This window comes from Macaca thibetana, chromosome 5 (assembly GCF_024542745.1).
Source record: "Macaca thibetana thibetana isolate TM-01 chromosome 5, ASM2454274v1, whole genome shotgun sequence".
Taxonomy (NCBI): Eukaryota; Metazoa; Chordata; class Mammalia; order Primates; family Cercopithecidae; genus Macaca; species Macaca thibetana.
Window position 1 is genome coordinate 138,617,122 of NC_065582.1, and position 13,679 is coordinate 138,630,800.

A 13,679-nucleotide genomic window follows, 5' to 3' on the forward strand; every position below is an offset into this window, starting at 1 on the left:
TTAATTAAATTTAATTAAATTATATATATATAATTAAATATTTAAAATAATTTAAATCTAAAAGAAAAAATAGTTTACACATTAGCCCATTAGCTAGGATTGATCGACCCTTTGTGTGATGGACTCTCTTAAAACTGTTGGGGTTTAGGGGAAGGTAGAGTATGATCAAGATGTAAGTATGTAATTGCTTTATTTTGGTTTTATTTTAGCTTCCTTGTGGTCATAGATGCAAAGAGATGTGTCATCCCGGTGAATGTCCCTTTAATTGCAACCAGAAGGTAAAACTTAGATGTCCTTGTAAAAGAATAAAAAAGGTAAATATTTTAAGTTATTGAAAATACTTTTCTATATAAATTGTTTTTGTGTGGTTTTCTTGTTTTTGTTTTTTGGTCTATATGTTTTGGTAGTTGTTTGGCTTTTTTTTTTTTTTTTTTTTTGCCTTTTAATTTTAAGGTTTTACTTAATAGAATCTTTTTATTATTAAAATGAGCCTACTTGTTCTGTAAACACTTATTTTAAAAATAAGCTTTGGTGATTTAATTTTCTGCAATTTAATAGCAAAAGGAAAATTATTTTTTATGTTAGAACCAAGTTCAGTGCCCTCTGTTGGTCAATGTGCTTTAGATTTGACGTCTTTGAACGGGTAACACAATGTAACGGATAGAATGTTTCATCACTTAAGAAATGGCTTAAGGTTAACTTTGTTGCTATTATTTATTAAATGCTTTTTACCATCAGTATTGTCCTTTGAAAATACTGCCTTAAAAAGACCTCATATGAATAGCCTTATAAAGTAAAATAACATTTAAACTTGGAAAGAACTAATTTTAAGATAAAATGATGGTAACAGGGGAGTAAATGGGCAAAAACTAATGATTACAAAGCCTGATGGAAACAAACTATATACTGCTCAACAAAACTTATGAAGGAAAATGTAGTGACCTAATAGTCTTTTTCTTAATTCTGTTTCCTTAATCTTCCCTATTGGCAATGCTTACTTACTCCTTTGAAACCAACTTTTTTGACCTCTGATTTACCCTATCTCAGTTATAGTCGTTAACTCCTTTTTTCCTTCCTATTCGTATTGTCATTCCCTAAAGCTTGTCTTTTTCATGTCTTGAAATTCACTTTTATTTATCCATGTGATGGATATGTATTGAGGATCTTGTATAGGTCCTTTGCCTTTCATTTTTGTTCATAGTTTCTGATATGTTTTCCTAGGATAGGGAACTTCTGAATTTAAATTTATATACTTGGCCTTTTAGGGAGTGGAATCTTTAAGTTTCAGAAATTTAAATTGACCACCTGTATATGAAAATAAATACTTGGTCAAGCCACTTTTAATCTGAGATGTCTCTTAAGTTTTCTGTGAAATCTCATGTCTTGTCCAAGTGCTGTATGCCACCCACCCGTTAGTACTTTGGAACAACTCTTTCCTGGGCTTTGGCCACAACTTCGTGACCCATTTCCTTGTCTCTAGTCACGCCACTTCCCTGTTCTAAATTCTTCAATGGCTCTTCATCACTTATGGAAAAAGTGCATTGTATAAGAAATGTGTGGGTATATGCAGACTTGGCATACCAGGGAGGCTGTGATAAGACATTTGCCTGCTTGTTCAGTCTCATCATCTAGCAATCATCTCTGTTAATCTGTTACTTAAGTGCCCTAATACATATATTGTACCCTCACTTAGCTTAGGCTGTGGCAATGTATATATTTCTTTTTCTATGTAAAATACAATGTTTTTTTCCTTTACCTCTCTGCTGACTAGAATCCTGCTAATACTTATTGCAAGCACTTCCTTATTTGAGAAGGTTTTCCTTCTCCAGGTTCCCTTGGGAAGGCTTAGCTGTTCCTTCCTCTTGACTTTCTTTGTACTGGGTTCATAATGTAGAGCTTTGTGATTCTAGGTATCTGTAACCGTGTTTCCTTATCTGTAAAGTAGAGTTTATTATAGAGAGTTATTGAAAGGAATAAAAGAGGTAGTGCTTACATAGCATTTAAAACAATGCTATGTTTAATAAATAGTAGCTGCCATTACTATTGTTATTTATTTAGCACTTAACAGATTATTATACTGTTTATTTCTTATTGTGTTCCATTTCCCTGTCATAGTGTTTAGCATATAAGATACTCTGTAAGTATCTTCTGAATGAGAAAAAATAAAATCCTCTTCTAGGCTGATGGACTTAATGTCTGTAAACACACGATACTTATTTTTGTCTCCAGTGTTTGTTCGGGTTAACTTTCTTCTGTCTGGACTGTCTTTGGAGGAAAAGACTATGTTTATCACTAAATTGAGCCAAAAACGAAGAACTAAGAAATAAAAAAACAAAAAAAAAAACCATCCAAGTAATAAAATTCCATGCTATAAAATGCTTTCACTAAACACACTTTACTCAGGATTTGGTAATCTCATGTCTAAACTGTGGTAGATTTGAACGAAAAACTAGAGTCTGAGGTTCTGGTGAGACAGGAGAAACTGATACAAATTAGATATACTGAGAGTAAAAGTGACATTGGCAGCAATAAATGAATGAATAAAAGATAGATAAACATACTACAAAAGGCAGTCTAAGACTAATATAAAGACCACTCTTCTACTCAGTAGGTCATCGTTTTATTCTGTCATAGTACAGAAATTGGTCATAGTTTTGATGTCAACACATCAAAAACAGTAGATCAGTGTTCTTTCATTAAGGAGGTAGCGAGGTGCCAACATAAGCTTTAGAATAATTTTCATCTATACTTAAAAGAAAAAAAGTTTAACAGTCAAGAGAAAAATTTGTAGCTCCCTAGAAAACTCTCTAGAGCTGCACTATCTGAGATGGTAGCCACTAGTCACATGTGGATATTTAAATGCAAATTGTAATGAATTAGCATAAAATAATATTAAAAATTTGGTTCCTCAGTTTCACCACCCACATTTCAAATGCTCAGTAGCCATATGTGGCTAGTGCTACTCTGTGGACTAATGCAGATTTACAACATTTCCATCCCACACACATACCAAGAAGCTCTGTTGGACAGCACTTTTGTAGAACCTTGTATTCCCTGGACATTTTATAAGAATAACAAACAATAAAGAAAAGTAAAGAAGAAAAACAACATTGGAGCTAAGTCTGATAGTGGCATGTAGTAATTATTAAGTGGATTTAAAAAATTTTTATGGTATTATCTTTTTTAAGTTAAGAGAAAATAAGAGAGTAATCACTATTTGAACCAGATATTTAATGCTTGCAACCATATCATCATTAAATATTAAGTCACATCAAATAATACTTATAACCTTAAGCTATTAGATAAACTTTGCTTTTTTATGGCAGACAGGACTTTGAGGGGAAAATCATTTAAAATTTGAAAATTGGGTTGTTTGTAGGAATTGCAGTGCAACAAAGTACGTGAAAATCAGGTTTCAATAGAATGTGACACAATGTGCAAGGAAATGAAGCGGAAAGCATCTGAGGTAATGTCTCGTTAAATATCATTTTAAAGGCTAGTGGCCTTTCCCTTCTTATTTTGTGTATTTGTGTGCTTATTAAAAACAACTTGAAATCTCATTTTTTTGCCTTTATAATAAAAGCCTAGTTTTATAGGCCTATTTTGAATGGCAGATTGGGATTTTCATTGCCTAGTGTATATCAAGACTTTTCGTCTTCTACGCCCGCTACAAGATTTTGAGATTCTTTGCTGCTTGGGTTATCTCCAGTGTTACTGTTTCCCTCCATTGACCCAATCAGTGATCTCTTGATTTTGTTTGAAAGTAAGGATTCCCTTCCATGATAACACATTTGAGATAAATTTAACTCTAGAGAAACAACAGTATTTAATAATTAATTCTAGATTCTTAATACAGCAAAGAGGAAAAAAGGCAATTTTAAAATTTACTGTTACAATGTTTTAACTCTGTAATATCGATATTACTTGTTAAGCTGAAATGTTCATATAAGGTATAACACTCCACCCACCACCACCTTCAGTTTATTAGATAGTGCCTTAGTAAAACCTTGTCTCAGTATAGCATTTACATTTCTTTAAATGATTTCAAGCTCCTAAAAGTTGATATGGGTTAATAGAACCTGGATGGGTAGATGTTAAAATTCCATATAAAATGTGATGACTAAATTGTAAATTGACTTTTGAATGTGTATAAACAGATAAAAGAAGCAGAAGCCAAGGCTGCTTTTGAAGAAGAAAAACGAAGACAACAGGTAACCAAACAAAATACCCAGATTTATGTCTCTTAGCATCATTGCTAGATTTTGTGCAAACACAGGATATGTTCCAAGGTCAAACTAAGGGCTAGTCTCTGTTGTGAACTGAAAATAACATAGTTCTTGTAAAACAAAAATGAGCCATCTACTAAGTTCACTTTAAGTATACTGAAACTCTGAGAAGGTATGAGATCTCATATATTCCCAAATTTTTTTTTTTGTATTGGAAATTTTTTTTTTTTTTTGTATTTACTTTCTTGCCAATATCATTCATACTTCAGCCAGAAGAATTTTAATTCCTCCGTTGGCTGGGGAGTGAGAGTGAGCGAATCATCACCATTGTAAGGCATCTTCTGGAGACCTTGAGTTTACTTATCTAAAAGTATTTGAGTTCTATTTTACTGACTTGCAGACCACCTGTAACAAATAAGTGCAGTTTACTAATCAGTACATTTATTTTAATAATACGTTCCCATATTTCCCTATTAGACCTTTAAATACAGGATTATAACCTGTTTTTTGTTGTTACCAAGATAACAAGTACATTCCCGATACCCCATGTTTAAGTATTTACTTTATTGATCATATACTTCAATGAGTAGCTTGACTTTCTAATAGTGATGTATAACTTTTTATTATTATTTGTCAGTTTGTATCTTGAAATGCTTTATACTTATCAGATTATATTGTATACCAAACTACTGCCTTTATGAATGATGAGATTGAAACTTGCATGATTTGCATGAATGAGGAAATTCAAACTTTGATGAGTTGTAGGAACAATTAGAACGATTAGGAACATTAGAAGCAATTCATGTAGTAAATAATGGTTGGCCAAGATGACCTTTGAGATTTTATGGTTCTGTAAAGTTGCTTTGCCTCATATCCCCAAAATAAGTTATCAGAGCTAATATAGTAAAACGTAAGTTGGCTGGAATCCTAGGAGATTAAGTTATTAAGAGAAGTTTAGTATGTTTTCTCCTTATTCCCTTTGCTATCTTTTTATAAATTGTCATGGATGAAAATCTTAAATACATTCTCTGTTTACTGACTCTTTAAGCAGAATATAATCAGTCCTTAGTATATGTATGTTCTGCATCTGTGAATTCAACCAACCACAGATCGAAAGTTTTTTCAAAACAAGTAAAAAAAAATACAACAATAAAAAATAATACACATTTTAAAATACAGTGTAACACCTATTTACGTAGCATTTACATTGTTATAGGAGTGTAATAGGAAATCTAGAGTGATTTAAAGTATACAGGAAGATGTTTGTATGGTATTTGCAAATCCTGCACTATTTATATAGAGACTTGATCATCCTCAGATTTTTATATCCAAGGGGATCCTAGAGCCAATTTCCTACAGATACTGAGGGATCACTGTATACAGCACATAATATATACTTGGTGACTGTGAGTCACCATTTAACCCTCAGTTATTTTATTGTGTCTGTGATCCTCAAGTTTGCCTGCTTTTAAGATGTTTTGATGTTTTTCTATATATCTGAAACTAACCACTTGGGAGTAGTCTGACATTTTGGCTCATTGAAGAATGCCACTTTGTATTAAACTAAGTTTATTATTAGATCTTTTTCAAGTGTGGTTTATGGCCACAGTAATGGATATGTGAACTAAAGTTTACATTTCCTCCTGTTAAATAACTATTTACAAAGTTTTATGTAGATATTATTAAATACATACATATTTTAACTATTGTCTTAATTATGCACTATAGCATATTACATTATTATGTATAAAAGTTTAATAAGTACTTAGCAGTAAGATAACAATCCACATTTGATATTGAATGCAATTCAGTTGCCTTCTTTTAGTACTAGTTTAAAATGTTTATGTCTAAAATAGTCATTTTGATTTTAAAGCGTGAATAATTTTTTCCTTTGAAGAATTTTTACTATTTTAAAAAAATGTATTTGGTAGAGAAGAATCGAGTTTTGGCAGCTTTTTTCTCTTTACTCACTTGAATTTCGTTCTTAAAAGCCACTAATGTTTATTGCATGCATTGTAAACAACTAGAATTATAGGTATCTTCATTCTCACTAGGCATCACAGCACTTGCTAGAAGCTTTATAGAATGACGGTTCTATAATAATTGGATTGAAGTATAATGGTGTCAATGTATAAGACCAGTGTCTATTTTAGAGCACCCTGATTTAATAAGACATTTTATTTTATTGTTTATTTTTATTTTTTTGAGACGGAGTCTCTCTCTGTCGCCCAGGCTGGAGTGCAGTGGCGCAATCTTGGCTCACTGCGAGCTCCGCCTCCCGGGTTCATGCCATTCTCCTGCCTCAGCCTCGCGAGTAGCTGGGACTACAGGCACCCGCCACCATGCCCGGCTAATTTTTTGTGTTTTTAGTAGAGACGGGGTTTCAAACTGTTATCCAGGATGGTCTCGATCTCCTGACCCTTGTGACCCTCGCGCCTCAGCCTCCCAAAGTGCTGGGATTACAGGCATGAGCCACTGTGCCCGGCCTAATCAGACATTTTAATATTTAGTGTCATAGTCAGCCCTACAGTTTGAAATAATCTCTTCTGTTATCTCCCAGTCTCCTTTCTGCTTACCTAAACCCTGAATTTGTTGAATACAATCAGTGGTGGAGAGTGGTGTTTTAAAACAATCAAATAAACATATTGACTATATATCATTACTATTAAAACATTACCCAAATTGATTTTTATGTGAATGGAAAGTTTCAAATCAACATATGCATTGAATTTAATTAAAATGATGCTATTTTTATTTAGGCTGAACTAGAAGCTTTTGAAAACAGACTGAAGGGTCGTCGGAAGAAGAACAGGAAAAGAGATGAAGTGGCAGTGGAGCTATCACTATGGCAAAAACATAAATATTATCTCCTTTCAGTGTGTGGAGCTGTGGTTGTGGTGTTTGCATGGTATATCACCCATGATGTCAATTAAAAAAAGTTTCTATCTTTTAATGTAACTCAGATTGGATTTAGATAAGTTGTTAAATTTGAAATATTAGAAAATGTATATTATAGAACATGATATATATTTACATTCATCTCTGTATTCTCTTTCAGCTGTTGTTAGAAGGACAGAATGTTAAACTTTATCTTAATTAGTATACTAGAAAGGGCAGTATAACACTGTTTAAAGTGAAAGCATGACTGAAATTGTAAAATATTTCATAAGGCTTAGAGGCAGAGTAACATGTGTTTTTTTTCATTGGGCTTCCTTGTACTAACTTAGTTTTTTCATTTAACATTTCAAACCAACACTTTAAAACATAGTTCAGATGAGACTGAGCCATATGTGCAGTAAGAAAAATATTTCTTAATGTTTTGGTTACTTATTGTAGAGTACTTTTCTTGATCCTGTTAACTTTGTACTTTTTTTAAAAAGTGATTTTCTAACAGGCCCCTTAAATTGTGACATGAAGGTGTATAATTAAGATTTCAGATGTTGGTTTATTAGTGGGGAATTTTTGTCAATAAATGTCATGTGGCTTGTTCTTCAGAGTATATAGTTATTTTCAACAAATACCAAGCTAGATTCCTCACATGTGGCTATTTCTTATGTAAGAAGCTTTTCACTGAAGTTGGCATGTTTCGTAAAACTTGTATGTGTCTTTTAAAAATAAGAATAAAAGGAAAATTAGTATTTATGAAGAATATGTACTGACAACAGGGCTTATGAGCTTTATGTACTTTAATCTCATTTCTCTTTGCCACAATCTTAAATAGATTTCAGCTGAAAATAATCAGTTATTATGAAAACAAATGGAGAAATATCAGTAAATCAAATGTTTGAATTATAATTCCTTTCAAATAGTTTTACTATTTATATGATTAATGTTTACATTAAAATTTTTCATACCAAATTTATAATCTAGAATATTTATTATTAGCTAAAATATTCAGGAGCCTATAATTTTAAGATAGGCATTAGTGTCAATGTATAAAATTCTAATACTTCATGTGGAAGACATTCATTAATGTATATCTAAAAGTGGTAGAAATGTGTTTTAAGCAGAAGTAGGAAGTAGGATTTTAAAATTTTGCTGGATCTAATTCAAAGTTTAGTGTCATATTCTTTTTTTTTTTTTTTTTTTCCTCTGTTGCACAGGCTGGAGTGCAGTGGCATGATCTCAGTTCACTGCAACCTCCACCTTCTGGGTTCAAGTGATTCTTGTGCCTCAGCCTCCCAAGTAGTGAGGATTATAGGCATGTGCCACCAAACCCAGCTAATTTTTTTTTTTTTTGTATTTTTAGTAGAGATGGGGTTTTGCCACGTTGGCCAGGCTGGTCTCGAACTCCTAGCCTCAAGTTATCTGCCCACTTCATCCTCCCAGAGTGCTGGGATTACAGGCATAAGCTTCCACACCTGGCCCTAAGTATTAGCTGCTGTCCAGAATTAAAGGACGGTCATTCCTTTCTTCATGGGTGTTTTGATTTTAGAATTGTTAACCTTTCCCAGTGGTAGAATTACAGGGCTGGCATTTCAGAAGCTCTAAATCAGATACACTACACTCAAGTTATTACCTGCACTAACTAAAAGTTGAGTGTTAAGGGAACAACCGGGTGTCTACATGGAAAGTCATTTCCATCTATGCCAGAATCTTGGCCTATTAAGTGAACATGAGACCTAGTTCATATCTGTTGTTTGTAGGACTTCTGTACTTGCTATTTTTTTTTTTTTCCCCAATTTGGGGAAAAGAATTTAAGAGCAGAAGAAGGAGACTGAATGAATGGTATATGAAGTTGTTTGTTGTTTTTTCATCTTTTTGGCTAGCTCAGAGCATAATTAATTTACCCAAAGTCACACAACTATTTTTCACTTATTCAATCAACAGATGTGTTTCCTATATGTCAGGAACTTTCTATGTTTTGGAGATAATGGTGGTCTTTCCTTCTATATTGCTAAGGCACAGACAAGCACAGGCAGGTAATAGACATAAAAAATGAACATGATTTAATGTGTGGTAAGTGGTATTCAAGAAAATAAGAGGAATGGTATAGAATGTGGTGGAAGTAGGGGGTACAAGGACACTGGCTAACTTAGAATGGTAAAATCCCTCTGAGATGGGGACATTTGAGCCATGACCTGAATGACCTCCATTTGAAGATCTGTGAAAAATCTATACGGGAGAAAGCATTAAGTACAGAGTCCCCAGATTGGGAAGTGCTTGGCACACCTGAGGAGCAGAAAGAAGGGCTGGTGTGGCTGGAGCCTAATGAAATTTAAATTGAGAGGAGGATATGTCTAGGCCAGTTTATGTCATGCTTGATAGACCAGGGTAAGAAATGTAGGTTGCATTTCAGTTGCAGTGGACAGCACTGGAAAGCGTTAAACAAGGAAGAGCCTTTTTTTTTGGTTTTTTGTTTGTTTGTTTTTAGGGACCGCTGGCTACAATATGGAGAGAAGACTATAATGGTACAGGGACAAGTTAAGTTTTATCTAAGTAGTTACACTGATTTGTTCTGAGGGAAATAAAGTAATGCATATTGTCCTTTTAGCTTCAGTCTGAGCAAATTAGAGAAGGAATGGAAAAATTTACCAAATAGCCACTAACAATGGCCTAAGATTGTGAATGTGATGGTCTTGTTTTCCTACTTACTTGTGGCATTAACAAACTGTGTTAGCTTCCTATTTGAAATTTGTGGAATATGTATGTTGAAATCTTAGTTTTTCAGTTTAAACACCTTTAGGAATTGACAAACAGTGTTGGTTTTTCAGTCAATTTCACATCTAAATTAAATGAAAACAATCTCAAATAAGTATAATTGCTACTGAAATTGCCAAAGAAATTTTACTGAGGCAAAGCAGTGAAAACATTTGCCTTCTATAAAGAAGTTATGATGCTTGAACTTAATGGCTATGAAGGTTAAACATTTTAAATACAGATTAATCTCTGTGCTAGTGTTTAGAGAGAGATGACATATAAGAATTTTTTGGCTCTTCATGTTATTTTAAATGCTCATGAGTAATACCAGAAACAGACTTTATTTGGAAATAGATATACTATTTAAGACAAAATTTGAAGAGATTTATTTTGAAGTGTTCCATTTTTCTTTGAGAAATATTTTTTTTTCTTTGCCTAGATACCTGGCACAGTGATGAACTTAATAAAGACTCTGTCCTCACTATGCATATGGTCTGTGTTGTGGGCTCTTCCACATAAGCAAACAGGTGAAGATTAAGCCAGGCCAAGAGAGCCGTGGGAAAGAAGGGCCACCCATGTGGGGGATCTAGCCCACTGCCAAGGGTGACTTTTTAGGATGCTTGGACCTCATCCATCCTTTTATAATCAAGATTATTAAAACAATGGGAGATGCTGTATGCTGATCTCCAGAAGAACAAAGGATTAGTTGGGTGTTAAACCAAGAACACTAAAGGTGCAGCAGTAGCCAAAATTTTTGGTATAGGACAAAATTTTTGTCCTATATACCTGTATAAATTTTGGTATAGGACCATGTACAGGACAGTATAGGGAAGGCTGTAAAAAGAACCTCTGAGGACCCAGGTGACTCTAGCTGTTAATGTCTGCCTGTCCGTGGATATTGGGAACTGAAGCAGATATCTAAGCTGTAGAGCTAGAGTTGACATGAGATAGCTCTGTCTCTTCTTGGGTCTGTGGAAGTTGCCGTCTTTATTAAAGAGTGGCAGTGTTTAGACCACTCTAAGACCCAAGGCTTATGAGGCAGGCTGGGGAGATTCCAGGGTGAGGAAGAAGCAAAGTACTAGCTACTACCTCCTAGAAGAGATGCGAGAATTTGGGAGTGGTGGGAGGAACTGAGAGACCCTCTGATCTCCAGCGACTTAAAGAGACAAGCAAGACCAGGTATCCACCTGCGAAGCCATTTTTTATATATTTTAGAATCTTGGCATATTGAACAAGCTCAGGTCTATTGCTTACTAAGCTTCTGTTCTTGCTAAGTTTCCAATTAGTAATTTAAGTCGTGCTATGAAGGATTATATGCAGTTTGAAACTCCACAGTCCAGATTCATTTGAGGTAACACCCTGTATCCCATATATGTATTCTTTTAATATATCACCTAATATTTCCAAAGCCCCCCCAGTCACTTTCATCTGGTCATCCTCTATTCACAATACTTTTTCCTCATAGCACTAACTAGTACCTGTCCTCATATTAAGTGTCTGTTTATTATCTACCTCCTTCCCTGGAATGTAAACTTCATGAGGGCAGGAGTGCAGTTTCATTTATTACTATAACCTCAGAGTAGAGAAGCATGCCTGGCCACATAGTAGATGCTAGTATTTGTTTCCTAGGGCTGCTGTAACTAATACTGTACACGAGTGACTTAAAACAACAGAAATTTATTCTCTCACAGTTGAGGTGGCCAGAAGTCCCAAACCAAGATATAACAAATTATATCTGCAAAGCCCTTATTTCCACAGAAGGAAGGTGACATTCTGAGGTTCTGGGTGGACATTAATTTGGCAGGGAGTAGTTGGGGGACACTAACCTACCACAGTGCTCAGTAAATATTTATTGGGTGAATGAAAATTCAGAGTGTATTCTAAGATGTAAACTCCTTGGACATTTTCATCATGGTCTTCTCTTAATAATTGGTACAGAAGGTAAGGATTGGTTTGTGGTCCAGAATTTTTTAGGCTCCAATTCTGCTTCTACCACTTTCTACTTGTGAGATCTTAGGGAAGCTATTTAAGTTTGTAAGCCTCAGTTTCTTCTGTAAAATGGTGACAGTAAGAAATAACAGTAAGTGCCCAGTAAGTTTTACCTATTATGTGTCTACAACTATTTTAAAGCACTTTCTATGTGTAATCCTCATAACAGCCATATCAGGTGAGCCTATTACGCTTCTCATTTTATGACAAAGGAAACTAGATTTGTGTCAAGAATGAAAAACCCAGAAAATTATATGTCACTTTATGAAGTGCTTTGCACATAGAACAGCTTAGCCGCAATAATATAGATATGTGACTTTACCTCGTAACTTTAAGACATCTCAAATTGATTCACAAATCAGAAAAAAAGTCTGTTGTGAAGTGAGGTGTCTCAGTTTTTGCGCATATGATTACTGTCATTGAGGGTGTTCTGTCCCTGGGAGGACTGGGTGGGATGCTGACCAAAGGTAGGGGCATATTTAGGCAGTGAAATTGCAGTGTGAGACCCCTCTGTAGCACTAGGTGTGTGAGAGGACTACAAATAAAATTCCTTTGAAATTTCTTACGGGGTCAGATATTACCTCCTTCTCAAGACTACTATGGTATATTAGAGTAGGGGATTGATGTCCCAGAAATACTATGTACAGCAAACAGAACATTTACACAAATTGCTTTTATCAGATACTGAAAATATCAGTGGGTTAAAGTGTATTATAGTACATATGGATATGTTGTATTCCCCCTTTTGACTAAATAAACTCTCCCCTCTCTGCAACAGGTAAATTTCCAGTTTACCTGTTTCTTGCTGTTTTTATTTATTTTTTTATTTTGCAGGCTTTGCAGCTTTATATCTCAGCTGAAAATATTACATTCTAACTCCCCAAAGCTATTCTGACATTATTTGCAAGTATTTTTTCATAGTTTACATGTTTGTGTATTTGTTTAATATATTCCACAAGAGTAAAAGTCTTGGTGAGGGTAGGAACTCTGTCTAGGTTGTTCATCTGGCAGCCAGCAAACCCAAAATAAATATTAGTTGAATGACTAGCTAAATAGATGAGCCATGGGGTAGCATATCTGTTTTAGCTACTGCTTGCCTGTTATCCTTGGATGCTGCTTGCTTCTCCAAGATCTCGTTCTTGTTCTTAAATTGTCTTCAGTTGTAGTACTAAGTACTAATTTGATCTATAATGTGGTATGTGCTGAAGTTTGCTCTGTAAAATCACCGTTTCCTAGGTATATTCAATACCTTTAATTTTTCCATAAATCTCTTCAAGGTTTGTGTGTGTTTTCTTTTAAATGATCTAACTAGTTGGATGTATTCTTGAAGTGCTAGACAATAAAAGTTTCAATAGGCTAGAAGTGTTTCTTTTTGTAAAATTATTTTAAGAAACTGGATGATGGTTGTCACTTAAAGCTGAAATGCAAATGTAGCTAGTTTTTTTTAAAGAATAATTCAAATAGGTCATTAAAGATTACTGTGAGCACACTGCATATTCTAATCAGTTTGACTATGTTTTGAGACTTCTAATAGTTTATGATTCTTGACATTTTAAAAGTTTATTACAAAGAATATAAAACATCTTTACCCTCATTATATCATTACCTTCATGCAAAGAATACCTCATATATTAATTCTGGTGCTGTTGGTAACTAGAACTGGTTGGGTTTTCTTGCTAAAAGGAAGTTTGACAAATGTTTATTTTACACCATTAATGCAATTAGCTTTAGTTCTCAGAGGAACTAAAAGTAGAAAAGTGAAAAAGTGAGGGAGATTGAGGGACTCTGTCTATCTCAAATCCACTGAGTTAGCTACTTTAATTT

General features: G+C 34.2%; 1 protein-coding gene across 2 annotated transcripts in view; it reads left to right on the forward strand.

The window, feature by feature from the left end:
- Positions 1-13,214, forward strand: part of NFXL1 (nuclear transcription factor, X-box binding like 1) — a 72,832-nt gene extending 59,618 nt beyond the window's left edge. For both annotated transcript variants that reach the window (XM_050791601.1, XM_050791600.1), the window contains exons 20-23: positions 210-314; positions 3,380-3,466; positions 4,158-4,211; positions 6,986-13,214. In XM_050791601.1, coding sequence (XP_050647558.1) covers positions 210-314; positions 3,380-3,466; positions 4,158-4,211; positions 6,986-7,159 — 420 coding nt within the window. In that variant the 3' untranslated portion in view covers positions 7,160-13,214. The remainder of the gene's footprint in view (positions 1-209; positions 315-3,379; positions 3,467-4,157; positions 4,212-6,985) is intronic.
- The last annotated feature ends 465 nt before the right edge of the window (positions 13,215-13,679 follow it).